The sequence below is a fragment of the Eubalaena glacialis genome, chromosome X (genome assembly GCF_028564815.1).
Source record: "Eubalaena glacialis isolate mEubGla1 chromosome X, mEubGla1.1.hap2.+ XY, whole genome shotgun sequence".
Taxonomy (NCBI): Eukaryota; Metazoa; Chordata; class Mammalia; order Artiodactyla; family Balaenidae; genus Eubalaena; species Eubalaena glacialis.
The window spans coordinates 40800275-40821816 of NC_083736.1; the positions used below are offsets into that span (position 1 = coordinate 40800275).

Genomic DNA, 21542 nt, shown 5'->3' on the forward strand with positions numbered 1-21542 from the left:
GTCCATATGGGTTGTTGTTAAATTTGTAAATTCAGTGACTGTTCAACTTGCAATTTCTTATTTCTAAAGATAAACCAACAGTAGCATTTCATCTAAGAGGAAATCAATTTAGATAAAAATTAGTTAATAGTCATAATGTGCCAGGGAGGGCTGTGAGGGACCTTAGAATTGATGGGAGCCAAATCGGTTGAATTTTACAACCACTGAGGAGATGAGGTTTGAATCTGAACTGAACTCCCTCCCCACACTTGGATAATTCCAAAGCTCTTCAGATAAGTAGCATACTAGTAATAGCAACTCTTCATTCAAATTGCTCTGATTCTTTAACAAGGCCCAAATGTAGATTACTTAGAAATACCATTCTCCACAAGGGCAGAAACAGAGAAGAGCTTCAGCTGCCCATTTGGCAAACAGCCTTCCTCCTTGAGAAATTAAAATGAACCCACATTTTAAGGAAAACATTTGAGTTAGGAAATTTAACTTTGCCATCCAAGGCACACACCTAAGTCTAGGAGTCCGATTACTGGATGAGAAATTCCATTTTTAAAATGGAAAATCTCTTTTACTCTTGAAAACTAAATCAATGAAAAGAGGCCCAGCATACTCCAGACTTCTCTAGTTTCCTTTGTGCCTATTTATGAGGATCCAGAAAAATCAGCTGGCTCCTCACCATCTGGTTCTCAGCTCAGAAGTCTCCTCCACAGAGAAGCCCTCCCTGACCACCAATCTGTAAGTGTTCACCTCACCTGGGAGGAAAAAAAATCCTGGACTTACTATTTTGATTTAATCCTAGCACTTAGCCCTGTCTGAGATTGTGCTGTTAATAGATATGTGTGTTCATTGGTTATCTTCCCCACTAGATTGTAAGTTTACAAGCTTGTCAGTCTCGTTCACACTGTACATACACCCGATGTTAGAAGAGTGCCTGGAACAGAGCAGGCACTCAGCAAAGATTTCTTGGATTAACATATGAATGAAAAACTAACTTCATTAACACCTGGCAGTTAATGATAGTATTTGGGCGAGGTGGCAGATATTAGTAAGAGAATAGAGTAATAAGCCATCCTAGTTCTAGCATTCCTCTTTAATTTACAAGGCAAGGCAAGGTTGAAAGGCCACCTGTATTCTGCCGGTAGATGTCATCCATAATAAAAGAAATAAATGAAAAAGATCAAGCTCTACCAGGAACTTGACAGTTCATATTTCCTATAAATAACACTGAGTATAGCATAGATTTCCCCTTTGTTGGGAATCCAGTCTTTTGAGAAGAAGAAAGCCGTAGCTGAAGTGCTTCACTTTCCTTAGTAGAACAAAAGAAGCTGATGCCGTGTTAAAGGTGCAACTTGATTATATTTTTCAAGACAGAAGACGTTCAAAAATTAAGCCAATATTTTGAGTTAGGAAGGTTTTTTTCTAGTTAATGTACACTTTAAATAGACATTGTTCACAGTGTGTCCCTCAACCCACTGGAGCCCTGAGCTTGTGATAAACAATTTTAGGAAAGAGGGTTCCATGGCACACACTTTCGGTAAATAATGAGTTGTACAAAGTTCCTCAGATTTTTTTTTCATTTCACATTTCCTGTGATATGCTAATGTGAGCCACAAACACCCAAGAAGGTATTTCTCAAAGTTACTTCTAGATTAATTTGATTAACTTGAGGTACAATTCAATGAGCTCAAGTTCTTTGGAAACACGACCTTAGTCACACTCTTGCTGTTGCCTTGCCCTTATCACATTTTGTACATATCTCCACTCATCACATTCTAACATCCTCTTTCATTTACCTTTCTCACAACATAAGATCTGTGGAGAACACCATGTTATTCATCTGATTCTAGCAAAGTGACATTACCAAGTGGGCATTTTAAAAATGGGTGTGAATGAACGGTTGCTTTTGTAAGCGCACAATCAACAAGATAAACAGGATATACACATATTATAATTAAAGTAAGTTTCCTTTCCAAAAAAAAAAAAATGATCTCCTTCTTATATGGAGAAAATACTTTCCTTACCTGCTCCTCTCCCTCTACAATTTTGATGGCAAATGCATAGACCATACTCTGCAGTGTTTCTAACGTGCAGGAGAGAACCTTGCCATAATTTCAGCTTTATTTCTTTAGGAATGGGAGTGAGCAATATAGTCTTTTCTGAGTGTAGTATATCCAGAGTGGCCTAAGTCAAAACTCACTATCTTCCTTTACTTATTTCTTGAATACAGTAAAGAACACTTGTTTCATCTATTCATGTTACTAGTAAAAAACAAAAAAACAAAACCAAAAAAACACAAAAAACAAGAACCAAAAAAACCACAAACAAAAAAAACACCAAAAAAACACAAAAAAACCCACAAAAACAAACAAAAAAACAACTCGTGATCCAGATGTCCCTCCCTCCCACCCTCCCTATCCCACCCCTCTAGGCAGTCACAGAGCACGGAGCTGATCTCCCTGTGCTGTGCGGCTTTGAGACTACCAAAGAGCACAAAGTGGGGGGAAAAGTCCACAATCCTACTACTTAGAGACAATCACTTTAACAACTGGAGTAGCTCTTTGGAGGTTTTCTCTAATATTTCCCTAGTTATTGGCCAATTCCAGTGCTGTACTCCTTGAGTCAACTTTGCTACTTAATATTTACTATAATATTCACTTCACTTTATAATTAGCATAAGCAGTGCATTTTATTTCCTCTAAATTTGCAATTTAAATACATTATTTTGTGTATTTTTGTTTGCTTTCCTGAGGAAATAAGCTAGAAGTTTGTTAATTCTGTTGTTTTTAAGACTCAACTCTTTGACTTCTTGTTCAAATCTATTCTGTTTACTGATTTATAAAATTCTGCTTTTAAGTTTATTAATTTTTTCCTTCAGTTCTCAGATGTATTTTTTTGTGTTATGCTTTTCCTAATGCCTTAATTAAATGCTTGGTTTATTTTTAATTTGGGGGGAAGAACAAAGCATTCAATATTATAAATCTGCCTTACTTATAACTCTGCTGTATCTATAGGATTTTTTATTTTAATGAAGTTTATTTTCTCCCTATAAAAATTAATACATATGCATTACAAAAATATGAAAATAGGAACAGAAAGAAGTGTAGGATATTTCTACTACCTAGAACCCACTGTTAATGTCTTTCCTTAACATAATTGTGATTCTATGTCAAATTATGTATACTTTTAAAAAATTCATATTTTCATTATGCCAAATTATATATGCTTTTAAAAAATGATTGTTTTCATGCCCATACTCACTGAAGATTTATGTGCCACAAAATCCCACCACCAATCTATATACAATTTTCATGTTCTGGTGTATTTTTACTTTAAAAGTCTTTTTTCTTTTTTAACGTAGTTAAAAACACAAAGTATATATGTTTATTAAGCAGAGTTAAAGAAGGAATATTTACAGGTCCTAGAGAAAGATGATATAAGAAGCTTTTTTCCCCATTGATTAAGATTTCAACTGTATTCATTGTTACTTTTAATTTGTAAAGAATTGTCAGTTCAAGTGTGAATTCCAAAAATTAACATCTATTGGAACAACTCCCTTGAATGGCAAAAAATACTATATTTTTTCTTTTTATATCCCTATCTTGCATTTGTCATTTTATTATTGTTTATTGTGCTTTTATCTTCGAATAAACGTTTAAAATGTTTACACTGTTTTCAACTTTATTTATATTTTATAATTACTTATAAGTTTGTTTCCATTGCTCACCACTAACCCTTTTATTTCATGACTTCCCTCATGGTTGAACTGTTTAATTTGCTTTACAGCTGGCTGGAGTACATGTTCAAGCAACTTTCTCAGGAAAAGTATGTGGATGGCATATTTGTGAGAGATCATATATCTGAGAACATCTTTCTGCGGCTTTCACTAATAACACCTTGGCTGAGTCTAGAATTTGTGGGTCACAAACATTTTCCCCTAAAAGTTACAGACATTGCTTCCCTGTCTTCTGGCATTAAGACTGCAGAGAATTCTGATGTCAACTTCTCCTTCTTTGGGGGTTAAACTACTTCTTCTCTCAGGATGCTAGGTAATTTCTTTGCTTTATCCTTGAAATTAACATAAAAAATGCCAGACTATATCTAATTATTGGTCTCTTTTTTAGTTATTTTCTCTGGTACACGGTAAGTATTTGATCTGTAGATCTGTGTCTTTTTATAGTCGAGAAAGTTGGTTTTGTTTTTATTATTTTCTTATGGCATGCTTAACTGATTTGGTTGCTTTTAATCTAGCTTCTAATTCTTTAGGAACAATTGTCTGTATATTATAAGAGCTCCATCCTCTGTCCAACCTTTCATTACCTATCTCAAGCTCTCATATCTGACCTTTTCCTCTGCATTCTGGGAGAATTTCTCAAGTTTGTCTTTTCCATCACTCATCTCATTTTCTCCAGTTTCTTTTTTTTAAATTTTACTACATATAATGCTTTTTAGTTTCCTCACATTTCTTCCTTCTTCAGCAAGTTCCCTTTCCTTTTCACCTACAGTCTCATTCAGCAATATTTTAAACGTATTCTCTTGTTCTCTTTTCTCCTTCTAGACTTCACTTCAGTTTGCTTTAAACGCTTACTTTGTTTTGTAGACTTCTTTGCACTCAATAGAAAGCACAAAGCAAATCGTTATCAAAAATATTCATTTTCCTATAGAAAGCATATTTTTAAAATAAATATTTTTTTTCCTCTGCCTCTTAAATACTATGTTCTCCTCCATTTACGTTGCAGAGCCTTTTCAGAAACCTTCTGTTGGGTTTCTTTGTTCATTCTTGAACAAAGAGCAGTCTATCCAGGCTGATGTTTTTCTAAAAATAGGGTGGGCAGGTCTTCTTTCCTTCCTTCACCGTCCATTCCAATGTTCTGATTCCTCCTCTCAGTGGGAAGCTGGTTGATAGAAATTCATATACAGCATGTTAAGGGAAGCAGGGAGGGAGTTGGGGCCATGGAGAGTCCCCTGCAGGAAAAACTTCAGATTTTTCCATACAAAAATTTTATAAATTGACCTGACCTCCACTCCGGGAACAGAGCGAATATAGCCAGTCCTTCGTGTGCATTGCCTGTCGCATCAGAGAAATGCCCTAATGCAGGGCCTGCTTTTTCCCTCAGTGTGACTATTCTTGGGCCTCCTAGTGACGCTCTTAATCCATCAATAGCTGTGAAAGTAAGCCAAGTGGAAGCCCCTACAGGTTGTCCTAACCCCCCGACTCAATTCTTGTCACTTTCTTAGGAAGTGAAATTGCATGTTGGTTTTGGTATAATTCTTCAGTATGATTTCATCTGCACTGTAGCTAGTGGAAATTCTTCACAGTTTGCAACAAGAAGATGGACCTCCCCCCTGGCCTCCAACACTATTATGGTTTCTCCGTATTTAAAAATTTTGAAGTCATTTTAATTGGGATTGTGAAGGTGGAGAGGTTCATCTAAATATCAATGCCTAAGTTATAATCTCACTCCAAATTCTCATTTTTTCCTCACTTTTTTTTGATAAATTTATGTTCCTATGGATACTGTGTTTAAATAGGCATATCATTTTAGAAAATTCAAGTTATACAAATCTGAATCTCATTTAGCTTGTTGAACATAAGAGATGGTCAATAAAGGTAAATTCAATAAATAAATGACAAAAAATACAAACTATAGAAAGATGATTTCCAGAAATTTTTCATATTATAAAAATATTATCATCATGAATCCATTTATAATTTATGCTCCAATTTTCATGACTAAATCTAGGGTGGGTTTAAGATGAAATGCACCTAACCTATATGGACAGCATAAGCATTCATCAAATTTATTTTTACTTGTCTGCTTCTTCTTAAGACCTGATTTTATGGTTTATAAAAGGGGAAAAAGATGTGACTAGAATGCTAGAATATTATTCTTGTAGCTGTATCACTAATTAACCATATAACTGGTGCAAACCACTTAAAGTCTTTGTTCCCTGGTTAACCTTTTAGCAAAAATTAGAAAATCAACACTTGCTCACCACAGGACAGTGCAGCACTATTTAAAGGATTAAGAAAATTATGTATATATAACAGCACTTTGGAGAGAAAATGAATGTATAAAAATACTGAATAATATATAAATCAGTGTAGGATGCAAAGCTAGAAGCTTAAAAATACTGTCAAAACCACATCTAAAATTGTCTTTTCACATCCTTATGGAATCTATTGGGCAAGGCAATTTAAAAACACTTGATATTACTAAGAGAAGAGGTTCAGACCCACTGCTTAAAAATAAGTCTCCCTGGAAAAATAATTAGGTTGAGAAGAAGGGGGTAGCCCTATCCAACAGAAATCCCGTTGCTAATCATGGGGTTTCATAAACTGAATAGAGAAAAATGAATATTCAAATATTCAATATTAAAGATACAAAAGAAAAACAGCACCTACAATATAAAAGACAAAGAAAAATATTTGGTAAATATATATATAAAATTTACCAAGTATTTTATATATATATATTCAGAGGGAATAATAATGGGAGCTGAGGCAAAAACACTCTTTCTTGCCATCATTTTGAGATATTATGTACTTTAAAAGGCTGGATTCCTCCCAAAAGAGTAAGAAGAAAGATGCTTAGATAAGATGCCTCTTATGTTCTCCTCCAGTCGAAAGAATCTATTCTATACTTCTAATAATTACTCAATAAACTGGACTCCCCTGTACATTAGATTGTCCTACTGGTTTCAAAGTATGTCACTTACTTCCCACAAGTGCATCAACAGCTGAGATCACAAAATGGATACTTGATATGGAAAGGCTCCTGTATCAAAAGCAAAGTAACACAGACCAACCCAGTTACAGAGCACCTGCTAAGTTCAAAGCTCTATGCGGAGGGTACAGCATTCAATAAAACAATCTCTCCAGCTACAAGGATTACACAGTCAAGTAAGGGAGATTAGACTATATGCAAATAATTGCAAAACAGGGACTGGTACCTCCAAATAATTATAATGCGCTGGAGATAAAGTGAAAAGCCATTGGGAGAGAGAGACAAAATAATATTCTTACAAAGCCATTCAGTATACATCGCTGAGCACCTGTGATGTGTCAGGCACTGTGCTAGGCTCTGAGAATTCAAAGATAAATGAAAATAGCCAACTCTGATTAAGTAGTTATAATGGGTCAGGCAATGTGTTAAGTTCTTTTACACTCTATCTCATTTACTCCTCACAACACAGCTCTAAAATAGGTAATACCGTGATACTTGTTCTACAGAAATCAAGGTTTAAGAGGTTAAATAATTTACCCAAGGTCTCGAGATAAGAGAATAGGACAGCTGGGGTTAGAACTCACACTGCCTAGCATCAGAGGCCACCTTCAGAGGTTAAGCATTATGTCCTGAACCGCCACAAAATCCCCACCACACTCCAGCTCAGTGAAGGACACAGAGAAGAGTAACAGGGCTATTCTAACAGGGGTTTGAAAATGTTCCAGTAGGAGGGGGAAGTGCGAACCACCTGAGAGAGGATCAAGAAGAACGCATCACAGTGGAGGTGACAAGTGAAATGAGTCTTCGAGGCTGAGAGATGAAAGAAGAACTGCGTGCGTGGACAGGTGGGTAAGGGCATTCTCTGTGGAGGGAACAGCACGTACAAAGTTACAAGAGCATGGTAGTATATGGTATGTGGGGTCCTGCGAGTCGTTCTGTGTGGCTGAGGGCTGAGTGGGGAAGGGGTGGCAGAGGAGATGAGATGAGTAAGGTACAAGAGCCAAAAGACAGGTGGTCCCCAGGCCATGCAAAGCTAAGTCAAAGGACTCTAAATATTTTAGAAAGTTAACCCTGTAGCAAAGTGGGCAGTTGAAAGGGGAATCAGATTGAAGGCAGGGATGGCGCTGAAGAGGCTACTCTCTGGATGAAAGATATGAAATAGGATAGCAGCAGTGGCCTTCGAAAGGAGACTGATGAAAGGGAGATTTTAGAGGGAAACAAGAGAGGACTGGGGTCAACTGATCAGTGACAGAGGGTAATGGTGGCTCTCTTACTTGTTTAAATATAAACAAAAATATATAATTTAGTGACTTAACATTTAGATGTAACTCAAATAATGAGCCAATGTGGACCAGGCCCAGCATGGTAATATAGTCCAAGAAAAGGCTGAGCAACCAACAGCAATTGAAAACTCTGTCTCACCTTAGCTCCCTGAAGAAACTCTAAAGGTGATCCAATTTATGCTCCACATCTCCACTTCTCACAAAAATGCCTTTCCTCTCTTTTTCAAGTCTTGTCAGTCTCACATTTCCTCACCATCAGCTCTAAGACATCTCTCTCCCTCTCTGTCTCCTCCCCCCAGCTCTTTCCAGCCCTTCTCCCTTTTCTGCATCCCCCAAAGCCTGAGAATCTGACTGAAAAACTCAGAAGAATCCTTAGAGGATGGAGCGGGGTGGGGGTGGGGGGGCGGGGAAGTGGAATGAGCAAAGACAAATTTTTGTTCAGCAGGCAGGGTGTGGGGAAAAGGAGAAAGCTGGGAACACACATTAATAATATTATCCCCATTACATATCAGTAAGAACCAAAGCTTCAATTAGTAAAGCTGACTGTAAAAGCCAACTAGACCAGAATTGAAAAACAGCTTTATTTTTGAAATTCAAACACAAATGTAAAAATAAATGCTCTGATAATCATCAGAGAAATGCAAACCAAAACCACAATGAGACATCACCTCATACCTGTCAGAATGGCTATCATCAAAAAGTCTACAAATAACAAATGTTGGCGAGGATGTAGAGAAAGGGGAACCCTTGTACACTGCTGGTGGGAGTGTAAATTGGTGCAGCCACTATGGAAGAAAGTAAGGAGGTTCCTCAAAAAACTAAAAATAGAACTATCACATGATCCAGAAATTCCACTCCTGGGTATGTATCTGAAAAAAACAAAAACACTAATTCAAAAAGATACATGTACCCCAATGTTAATAGTAGAATTATTTACAATAGCCAAAATATGGAAGCAATCCAAGTGTTTATCAACATATGAATGGATAAAGAAGATGTGGTATATACAGACACACAGTGGAATACTACTCAGCCATAAAAAAGAATGGAATTCTGCCGTTTGCAACAGTGTGGATAGACCTAGAGGGTATTAGGCTTAGTGAAGTAAGTCAAAAAAAAGACAAATACTGTATGTTATCACTGATATGTGGAATCTAAAAAATAAAATAAATGAATTAATATCACAAACAGACTCACAGATATAGAGAACAAACTACTGGTTACCAGTGGGGAGGGGGAGGGGCAAGATAGGGGTAGGTTTTAAGAGATACAAACAGCTATGTATAAAATAAATAAGCAACTAGGATATATTGTATAGCACAGGGAAATATAGCCATTATTTATTTTATAATAACTTGAAATGGCAATTCAATCTATAAAAGTATTGAATCACTGTTATATACCTGAAACTAATAAAATATTATAAATCAACTATATTTCAATAAAAAGTTTAAAATAAAAAAATAAATAAATGCCCTGAAACACCAGATGAAAAAAATCAACAAGTAGAACCAGAGATAGAATAAAATACACTCAAAAACTGATTTTATATTTTAGGCTAAAAAGGAGGGGAACAACAGGGTAGACTACAAAGGAAGTAAAATTTTGATTAAACATAAAAGGGCCTACATGAAGTTTCTAGAACCTAGATGACAATGGTGTAAAATCTTTGAGTTTAGAATAATCGGAATGTAAATACAATTGTAGTAGTCTATTACTGACTGCTATTAGTTCAGAATAGTGAAAAAGTAAAACAATAATAAATGTAGTTATTTATCACCTTTCCCCTAAAAGACCATTAAGTGAATTTGCTAAAATAGAAGAGACATGACAAACTCTCGTAAACAATAGAAGACTTTTTAAACTAACTTAATACCCACAGAATAAATGGAACACTGGGGAACAACTGGAAAGAGCAATGCATCGATAGCTTAATGGCTACTTTTTGGAATTCACTGGTCTCAATGGTGGCATCTCCAAACTGATTCTTCTGGAATATGGCAGAATTTGTGCCAAAGAAAAATGCAAGAATCCTGCAGCACAGGCGATGACTGGGATAGTCCCAGCTTATGCTTCACTTCCCCTAGGAACACCGCCCTCCCTACCCCACGTAAGAAAATAAGCCAGGCCTTAAGCAAAGGAGGAGAGTTAATTCTTCAGGACTACATACGATGAGCTGGGCACTTGACGTGCATTGTTCATTTGATGCTCATGGCAACTCTAAGATAGGTTTGTTACTCTTACTTGACAGATGAGGGAATTAAGACCAAGAGAGGTTAAAAACATAGCCCAGATGAAATAGGTAATAAATGGTAAATCCAGGTTCTGAACCCATCTGTCTAACTGAAACCCTTGCTCTCTCCACTACACCAGAGAGCCTCCCATTACAGGGGTGTTGCAGGAGGACCATGTTCCCAAGGGATACCCCAACCAACGTACACAGAGTTCATTCAAACAATGCTCCATTTGGGGAGACATACATACCCTGGGTTCAATCCTAGAGGTAAAGGGAAAGGAAAAGACCCTGGCAATAATGATGATGACGATGATGATGATGATGATTCTACTTTCCTAAGAAGAGAAGTCAGCAATTGCAAGGCCTGCGACAGAGGAAGACAAAGTAGGCAAAGGGAAGAAAGTTAAATAGGGCACACATGATGGAAGATGAATAAAAATGCATGAAAGGAAAGAGAATGAGGATGAAGAGACAGACGAAGTCCAATAAGAGAGAAAAAGAAATAGAGAAAGAGGTCAAAAGAATGCAAGGGGAAAGATTAAGGAGGTTGAGAGATGGGATATAAGAAAAGGAAATGGGACAACATTAAAAAAAGAATGGAGATAAGCATTTCTGTCCCCCTTTCAATAATGTGGAATTCATGCCCTCCCTGCCACCTCCCCATTTCTGATGTCCTAGAACGAACGGCCATGCGCCCTCAATTATTTGTACCTCTGATAAAAGGTTTATGATAATGACATGTGTCCCTGAAGAATCCTCTTTATTAAAAGAACTATTACCACACTAAACAGCACAATGAATTTCATACTCAGAATAGGTATTTAAATACAGGAGCATAATTAAAATAAGTAGAAGGATATGAACAATTCTAACATGTTTAAATTTAGAAATTAACAATGCTAAATGTTTTTAAACCTCTGAAGGGAGTTAGGAGAGCAATTTATTTGAAAAAAATAAAAACCAGCATATTTAAAAATAAAGGAATATCAATCCAGAGAATGAAAAACAATTATAAAAATAACCAGAAATCTGCCATGGTGAATTATTACATGTGAATTGGCTGCACTTTCTTTATATACATACACAGCATCAAAGCTGTGCCTCAAATCTTAAATCCCAAACAGTGAGCCAGACTCCAGAGAAGACATACTATAAGATTCCATTTATATGAAGTTCAAGAATAGGCAAAACTATAGTGATGCAAGTCAGAGCCATGGAGGAGGGCTGAATGGAAGGGGGTATGAGGGAACTGTCTAGGGTGGTAGAGATGTTCTATATGGTGTCTGGGGTGTGGTTACCTGTGTATACATTTGTTAGAACTCATGGGACTGTATGCTTAAAATGGGTACATTTTATCATATACAAATTATACCTCAGTAAAGTTGATTAAAATAAAGACTCAAACAACAAAATCCTAGAGGAATACAGTTTTCTGTGTCCTGATTGTGGTGGTGGTTACATGAATCCGTACCTGTGATAAAATTTCATAGAACTATAAACTAAAGGGGAAATATGAGTGCATGTAAAAACTGGTGAAATTCAATTAAGGTCTGCAAGTTTAGTATTATACTAATGTCAATTTCCTGGTTTTGATAATGTACTATAATTGTATAAGATGCTGTTGTTGGGGAAAGCTGGGAAAAGAGACACAGGAACTGTCTTGTGCCATTTTTGTGATTTCCTGTAAGTATAAAATTATTTCAAAAATATTTTTTTAAAAAAGAACAAGGATTATATAGTCAGTATTTGTACCATCACCCACCATCAGTGTTAAAAAAGGGTGAGCTTACTATAGGGTAGAATCCTGCAAATACAAAATTCAGGAAGGTAAATAATCTTTTAAATGTTTCCAATAAACCTGCGGCTGGTCTGAATTCAGAGAGGGAAGTACTTTTTAATAAATAAACGTTACTGTATAGATTAAAAATTCAGATCAAAATAAAAATCAGCCTAAAATATAAGTCAACAAATCAAACAGTAACTATCAGTTCCTAATTTGTGAACTAAAATGTTATACATGACACAGATTTTTGTGTTCAAAAAAAAAAAAATCAGTATGTACAGAGAACAGCCATGTGAAGAGGTAGCAAGAGGGCGGCCATCTGCAACCCAAGGAGAGAGGCCTTAAGAGAAACCAACCCTGCCAGCACCGTGATCTTGGACTTCTAACATCCAGAACTATGAGAAAATAAATTTCTGTGGTTTAAGGCACCCAGTCTATGGTATTTTGTTATGGCAGTCCTAGACTAATATATTAAACTGTAATTTATATGCCATAAACTCACCTCTTGTCAGTATACAGTTCAATGACTTTTCATAAATTTATAGACCTGTGTGATCATCACCACAATCCAGTTTAGAACACTTCTATCACCCCCGAAACACTCCCTCTCCCACTGCCAACCCCAGGCAACTACTGATCTGCTTTCTCTGATATATTTGCCTTTTTTAGAATTTCAGATAGATGGAATCATACAATATGAAGTCTTCTGTGTCTGCTTTCTTTTACTTAGTATGTTGTTGAGGTTTATCCACATTGTACTATATACCAGTAGTTTCTTTTTATTGACAAATAGTTTCCATTGTATGGCTATACCACATTTTGTTCATCCATTCATCAGTTGATGGACATTTGGGTTGTTCCCTGTTTTTGGCTATTATGCATAATGACGCTATAATCATTCACATACAAGTTTTTGCGTGAACGTATGTTTTAATTTCTCTTAGAAATATATGTAGGAGTGGAATTAACTGAGTCATGTGTTAGCATATATTTAACTATTTAATAAACTGCCAAACTGTCTTCGAAAATGGCAGTACCATTTTATATTCCTTCCAGGAATATATAGAAGTTTCAGTTTCTTAACATCCTTGTCAGCACTTGGTATTGTCAGTCTTTCTAAGTTATAGCCATTCTAATGGGTGTGTAGTGGCATCTACTCAGGTTTAAGCTCAAAAAGACAATTTTAACTTTGGGCTAATGAGAATAAGCCACAGGCCTACTTATTGATAAAAAATTTAACCCTGAGGGAGGGGTCTTAAAATTTTGCCTGGTAACCACACTCTAGGTTTTAGAAAAGAGGGGAGGAAGAACTCTCTCTTCTTCAGTCAGAGACTCATTTATGAACCTCATTCTTTTTATTCCAAAAACATTTATTCCAGATTTGGGGGTTTTTATTAAATGCCTTCTGAATTTCAGAAGATTAAAGAAAGCCATAATGCATGATGAAATTAGAAACTTTATCAGTTTAACATAAATTTAAAGAAGGTAATTTTGTGTTTTAGAAATAGATGCAGAATATACAGTTGAGAATTTGGGGTATGACATGTTTGATTTCAGCCAAGCCTTTTGATTTCATCTTTAAAGCTAAGTAGCTAAAGATTATGTAATTGTGACCTAAAACATGGGATTTAAATGGCAATGTATTACAATCACATTGTGTTATAATTATACATATCGGTGTCTTTTATGAAATGATTCTAACAGCTTTCAGATAATCTGAAAGTTACATAAACCTATGGAAAATTTTTCATTTGACCTTTTGGGTATGGTTTAAAGGTATAGTATCTGACACATTTTCTAGTTATTTTTAAATTTTTAATTGTATTTTATTTTTATATACGCTGATTATACTTTGTAACATTCCTAATTGGCTTTAGGCAAAACTTCAAGGATCTGTAGTCATGTATTGTTCTTTGCCAATCATACAAAATCCTAGCCTACTTGATCGCTCCTTGATCCCCTGTGGGAAAACTAAAAATTTTGGCTGGTATTGGGTAAGGAGAAAAGCAGCCCCTGACATGCAGGAGCCAGCCTGGCACTATCAGCTGGCCTTGGTGCTGTTACAAGCTGGTCTGGCAGCCACAGCAAAGCCTTGGTGTTCTCCCACTGAACATGAACACTTCCAGAAAATACCATCCTCAGACAAGGCCGCTCTGTGACCACAGTGGATCAAGACCAAAAAAACAGACCACTCCATAGCTACATCTAAACACAGACAGAACATAAACATTGTCCAAGCCACAAAATGCCAAATATCCTCCTGTCCTAGCTCATGGGAGTGACGGCTGCTTCTCTCCCAGTCACAGATGTAGCCTCACTCTAGTCTGCTGTCTCCATAAATGAGATTTATTAAGATACACAGTCATAAAAAATGGGCAGAAGAGCTGAATAGACATTTTTCCAAAGAGGAATGCAGATGGCCAACAGGCACATGAAAAGATGCTCAACATCACTAATCAACAGGGTAATGCAAAACCACAATAAGATATCAACTCAAATCTATCAGAATGGCTATTATCACAAAGACAACAAATAACAAGTGTTGGTGAGGATGTGGAGAAAAGGGAACCCTCGTATACTTTTGGTGGGAATGTAAACTGGTGCAGCCACTGTGGAAACAGTATGGAGGGTTCTCAAAAACTAAAAACAGAACTACCATAGGACCCAGCAATTCCACTCCTGAATATGTATCTGAAAAAAAACCAAAACCACTAATTCGAAAAGTTACATGCACCCCAATGTTCACAGTGGCATTATTTACACTTGCCAAGCTATGGAAGCAACCTAAGTGTCCATCAGCAGATAAATAGATAAAGAAGAAGTGGTGTGTGTATGTATATATATATATACATACACACACACACACACACACACACACACACACACACACACACACACAATGGAATACTACTCAGCCATAAAAAAGAATGAAAATTTTTGCCATTTGCAGCAACATGGATGGACTTGGAGGGCATTATGCTAAGTAAGATAAGTCAGACAGAGAAAGACAAACACTGTATGATATCACTTATAGGTGGAATCTAAAAAACACAATAAACTAGTGAATATAACAAAAAAGAAGCAGACTCACAGATATAGAGAACAAACTAGTGGTTACCAGTGGGGAGAGGGAAGGGAGGAGGGGCAATATAGGGGTAGGGATCAAGAGATACAAACTACTATGTATAAAATAAGCTACAAGGATATACTGTACAACATGGGGAATATAGCCAATATTTTATAATAACTGTAAATGGATGGAATATAACCTTTAAAAATTGTGACTCACTATATTGTACACCTGTAACTTATAGAATATTGTACAGCAACTATACTTCAATTTAAAAAAAAAGATACACAATCATAGAAGTACCCCCGCTTCCTGAGAGCACCCAATCCAGAGCAAGGCCTCACCTCCTTCGATCCTCTCCAAAATTACCTAACACAAGCCCAAATCTTATAGTAAGTCTTTTCTAACACCTGCTTACTTAGACATCCCACAGTTACTCAGGGTATATGTTTTCCCTCACTGCAAGGAATAATAAACCAACTTGTTCAATTAAAAAAATACATCAAGGTGACCCAAGAGATCAAATTATACTTTAAATTTTTATTTTCATATTGTTCAAAGCATAGAGATCCACACAGTACTAAATAATCAGCTCACCATAAGCTCAATGTCAATGAATGCAAAGTTATTAAAATTCTAATTCTGTGGTCAGTAGTTTTGATTATAATTATTATGTATACAGTAGATGGAAAAAATGAAATATTTCTAAATGCATGCATACCCCATAGGATCAACCTTTATCCTGCCACTTACTATAATAGAGTCATTTGCAAATCAGCCAACAAATTAGGCTAACTAGGTGCCATCGACAAATGAAGAGAAATGAGTGTATAATTGTAGAGTCTATGTAAATGATGCTTAACATCCAGATAAAAGTCATTAAAAAACATTCAGTCATTTGAGTATTTCTAACTAGTCGGACTTTTTTATAAAAGCAGGTAACGATAGCAACGGCGGCATATTATAAACTACTAAGTGCCCAACTTCAATCAGCAATGAAGCAGTAGGTGCCTGATGTAATTAGAAAGAGCCCCAGGCCAGGAGATCCAGGGTCTGGGCTCAGTTCTAGGATGAATTTCCCTGTAGTCATAGACTACATGCCACAGACTAAGACTCAAGACTTAGGTAGAGACTGCTAGAGGTAAAGGGGTATTAGCAACTAGCTAGCCAAGCCCAACATCACGGTCAAGGAAACTCAGGCTCAGACGCATAAGGTGAAAAAGCCACAACCAGAACCCTGACCCCTGCCCCACTTCTTGCCGATGATTCCTCATTTATAAAATGAGAACAATCATCCACGTTTGCTTCTTCCTGGTAGAGGTGCTGGGATGATGACTGGAACTAACTGGTTGAATGAATATGTGCTTGCTTGTATTTAAATGAATTCAACGAAATGACTAGTCTTTGGGCAGTAGGTGCAGTATCAGGCAAAATTATGTTTGGCTATTTGCATAAATCCTCCCACTGCCAAGGGTTTTAAGCAAGTTAGGACTGTGTTTCTCAATGGGAGCAGTACTGGCATTTTAGGCAGAATATTCTGCCCGGTGGGGGGGTTGCCCTCCCCACGGTGCAGGATGTAAAATACAAGGCTGGCCCCCAGCTACTCAAATAGCAGCAGCACCTCTGGGTCACGTCTGGCCCTAGGGCGAGGCAATTTAAAACATCAAAACTAAAGCCAGAAATCCATGATGAACAAAATACCACCATGTTAAACAAATATGGAATCAGTGCTACTGATTTTTCTTTTTGCCTCAGGCTCCAGTATGGCTCAGCATGGCAGTCTTTATTATAACATGCCGGCATTTTGTTCAACCTGAATTTTTTTGCATTAATTTTTAAGATATTTCATTAAAATATTATCTGGCGGATTACTGAGTTTTGGGGGTGCCCCTTAAATTCTGTACCCAAGACAAGTGCCTCACTTGCTTTGTCCTAGTCCGGTGCTGCTCCTGGTCATTGCGACAACTTAAAACACCTCCACACATTTCTAGGCGCCTCCCTGGGTTGAGAACCTCTGAAATAGGGGCTGATTTTTCTCATTTAACAAGAAGTCCAGAGAGACACAGCCCAGGCCTGAAACAGTGGCTGCATGATGCCATCGGGGCCCTAGATTCCCTTTATCTCTGCTGCAGTCACAAGATGGCTGATGTGCCCCCAAGGAATTATGTCCTAGTTCCAGAGAGGAAAACAAGGCAGGGCGAAGGGCAGGAAAAACATACCAGCTGAGCCTGACTCCTTTAATTAGAAAAATACCTTTCCCAGGAGCCCCACCCAATAAACCTTAACTCACATATCATTGGCTAGAAGTGAGCCAAGTGGCCAGCCCTAGCTGCACGGAGCCTGGGGGAGGTGAACACCTGTAAGTGGGCACGTCTCCAGCCTGAATAAAACTAGTGTTCTCTCCATAAGAATGAAGGGGAGGGTGAAGAAAAGATAAATAGCTAGAAATGTCTGCCATGAGGGCCAGGCAGGATGATAAATGCTGGCTCTTTTGCGTGACTGCAAATAGCATCTTTTCTGCTTGTAATCTGATGGTCTGCCTGAGCAGAGCATTTTGATGGTCACTTTTAGAATTATGGATAGAAACTGGAACATTGTCTTAGGTTGGGCTCCACAGAAGCAGAACCTAAAACAGGGATTTAGGTGCGTGTGATTTCTTAAGGGCATACTCTTGGGAGAAACCTGTAAGGGAGTGAGGGGAACAGCCAAAGGAAGAGAAATGATCCAAGCGAGGATGCATTCTCACATGAAGCTTTGCCGAGGCTTAACGCCACAAGGGGCTATGAGCCTAAATCACAACACAGACTTGTCCCACCTTAAAGAAGCTCAGCCTTTTACCCTTGACAAATCAGTCAGCCATTTGCTACCCGGTCCTGTGATGAAGGGGCCAGTGTAACCTCCCAGGTTACCTCTCTGGGTGATGCAATGCCCACTGGCCAAGAGCAACAATCCATGGAGGGTTACAGGTGTGAGCTGTTTGCCAAAGCACTTGCTGCAGCTGTGGGGGAGGGGTGCCCCACCCCTATCATGGGTCTGGGTGGGCACCAAGAGCATCTACTGCAAATATTAATTTTGATGCACTTTCCAAAGAACTGCCTTTATTTCTACTTTGTATTGTTTGAGAATGGAACCCTAGGTATATTGCTATGATTAAAAGCTGTTGGAAAAACTGGCAACGAGTTGAAAGTGTCTCATTTTCAAGAAAAATGATTAACAGGTGTTGACTTGTTTTGTTGAACCACAAATGCAGAAAGTGCTTTATAATTTGCTCTGGGTAATAACCAGGATCCAATCTGCAGTTCACAATCTCATCAGAGCACGTAAATATTTCATAGTCTTAGTGTCTCATTTAAAGCTCAATGAATATTTAATTGAAGTTGACCAAACAAAATAACTGAAAGAATTATGTCGCATTTAGTTAGGCCTGAAATGAGCAAGCTCTTCATTTTCTCAAGTAGTTTAAAGCTAAAATTATTCCAACTTCATGAAATATTCTACATAATTTTATAAGTAATTAAAGGGCTATAAAATAGGCTCGAAAGGCACATATTAAATACCAAGAAAAACATGAAAAAAAATGAATTTTCAACTTTAAATGCAAGAGAATAGTTTAATATATGGTGGCCTACATTATTTATTCAGTGGTGGATTACGTTATTGTCAATACCCTCTTTTTGACACAAGAAGTAAAAATAGAATCTTTTTTTTGACCCTTGCAAATTAAATATTCTAGAATGATGATGTGCAAACACCTATAAGATTGATATTAACAGGAAGCCATGCATGATCTACCCAAGTAAGTCAGCCCAGAAATTGTTTCTGAACTCTGGGTCCAGCATTAAGCCAGGTACTGAAAATAATCAAAACAAGAAGAAATATTGGTCCACGTTCAAAGTAGAGATGGTTTCCCAGGAAAGAAGCATTCCCGTGGTCTGTTAGATCTCCATAAGTGTCAGAATGGGGCTTCAAAAGAAATATGTGCTCTAATTGATTGACCCTAACTCAGATGACATGGGATATGTCACTTCTACCAAATTTGAAGACATTTTAATTGGAATCAAAGTATTGCCAACCAATCCATGCTAAGGCTGCTAAAAACTTCCTGGTAAACTTAGCATACTACGGTTTGAATTCTTTAGTCCTGAGTTATTTTTTAATTACAGGACCTAAATAATCTAATAACAAGTTCTTTTTTGGAGAACAGACCATGGGGCCGTGATACAAGGTTGTGTGATAAACAGAGCATATCCATATAGCTGCCTTGTGGGAAATAACTGGTCACCTTGGGTTTTTTCCCTTTGATCTTAGTCTCTTTTTAAGATACTCAAAAGGATCGCCTTCTACAACTGTCAATATGCCAGTATACGTGCATGTGTTATGTATACAAACACATATCACTAAAAAGTTCAGGGCTTCCCTGGTGGCGCAGTGGTTGAGAATCTGCCTGCCAATGCAGGGGACAGGGGTTCGAGCCCTGGTCTGGGAAGATCCCACATGCCGCGGAGCAACTGGGCCCGTGAGCCACAACTACTGAGCCTGCGCGTCTGGAGCCTGTGCTCCGCAACAAGAGAGGCCGCGATAGTGAGAGGCCCGCGCACCGCGAGCAAGAGTGGCCCCCGCTCGCCACAACTAGAGAAAGCCCTCGCAGAGAACCGAAGACCCAACACAGCCATAAATAAAAAAAAAAAAAAAAAAAAAAAAAAGTTCAGACCCTTGTCTAATAATGGCACCTCTTTCCTTCACTTCTACAATTCATGCCATGTCACCCTATGGTCCTCAGGGATGAGGAACCATAATTAGTATGGCGAAAAGAAGAGAAGGCATTTTCCCGTTGTATTCAATGGCACATTCAGAATCAAACAAAATTCTCTAGTTAATGGCAATCACTCAGCAAAAGTGGCAGTCTGACCAGACTCTTATAGTCTATAGAAGGACATTATCCTGTCCAGGGCAGGAGATGAGAGAAAGGTTGATAAGCATTAGCCAAGAAAGGTGATGAACATTAAGCATCCTGCAGCCAATGTACCTAGTCAGAAACAGGAGCAGGGATAACTTTTCTTTGTTTAGGGTACTTTTGTTCTAGAATGTGTCATTTCAGATGAACATTTACATTTACATTGAGGACTCTTATTTTCTCACATCTACTTAATATTTAGTACATGTAACATTTTAAGACCGCATTTCTCCCAATGTCATGTGACTTACCTGTTTATCAAAAGCCACCCAGGATGGTGAATCAGTTCCCATTCCTTTAGGAAATACACTATGTTTGGGCTTTATCTTTTGTCCGAGAAGCAGTTCTCCACCTATTCCTGGTTTATCTTCACTCACCAGCATCCTAACATTTTTGCAAAAGCCCCAATGTTGAGATTTGTGGAATTTCTCTTTTCCCATCTGTGAACACAAGAGACAACATAAAATGGCCAAAGTTACTCTTTGTGACTTTTCTTATTTGTTTGAAAAGGTAAACACACTTCCCATCATTTATTTTCCCATTACAAAATGCAAATTAGAGTGGCAAATAATTATGATCAATCTTCATTATAGTGTCTCATTTTAAATTCAATTCATTTTAACAAATTCAAAACCTTGAAAAGCAATAAGAATAAACCCAATGCTCCATGCTATTTTAAAACATTTAAAAATTATTACTGCAAGTGAACATTTAGGACATTAGCTTGCTAATTGGTCTATTCTACTTATTTGCCAAGAATGTAAACAGGAAAAAAAAAAACTCCTCTACTTCAGAGTAAAAATGTAACAGTTTTCCCACAGAAGTCTAAGTATTATTTTCATCAAAACAGAGAATAAAATCTTTTCCTCATTAAAGTAAATGTCACAGGAAATTCGTCAGAGCTGACATTCTCCTCCTAATTGTAGAACCTTGCCCTCCCTCTTCCCCACTCCCCTCCCATCTTTTCTGAGGATCTAGGCAGAGAGGGCAAAGCCTAGTTAATGCTACCAAGGATTGGAAAAATGTGGGCCTACACCAACATGCAGGCACTGCTAGTAGGGAAGTAAAACAGAAAAATTCCTCTGAGGAAAGACATGGCAATACCTAGCAAAGTGAAAGGTGTATATGCCCTGAGGCCTAACAAGTCCACTCCTAAATATCTTTTGCGCCGTGCATGGGGAGCTATAGATCAGATTATTTGTTACAGCAGTTTTGGTAAGAGTGAAAAATAGGAAACAATCTAAATGTCCATCAATAGCAAAAAAGATACCTCAATTAATATTAATACAGAGGTCTAAAATTATATGCATCGATATGGACAAATCTCAAAAAAATGTCAAGCAAAAATAGGTAGTAGAAAGGCACACAAAATTTGATCATTTCACTTATATAAAGTTTGAAAACATTCAAAAATACAGTATTATTTATGGATAATATAAGCATGGAAATAAGCAGCAAATTCAAGTTAATATAATATCCAAGATAATATATGATATA

The 21542-nt window shown here is 37.4% G+C and overlaps 1 protein-coding gene across 1 annotated transcript in view; it reads right to left on the minus strand.

The window, feature by feature from the left end:
* Positions 1-20485, minus strand: part of EFHC2 (EF-hand domain containing 2) — a 158975-nt gene extending 138490 nt beyond the window's left edge. Inside the window, 1 exon segment of the mRNA XM_061178968.1 lies at positions 20297-20485. Within this exon segment, the coding sequence (XP_061034951.1) occupies positions 20297-20485 (189 nt within the window).
* Between the last annotated feature and the right edge of the window lie 1057 nt (positions 20486-21542).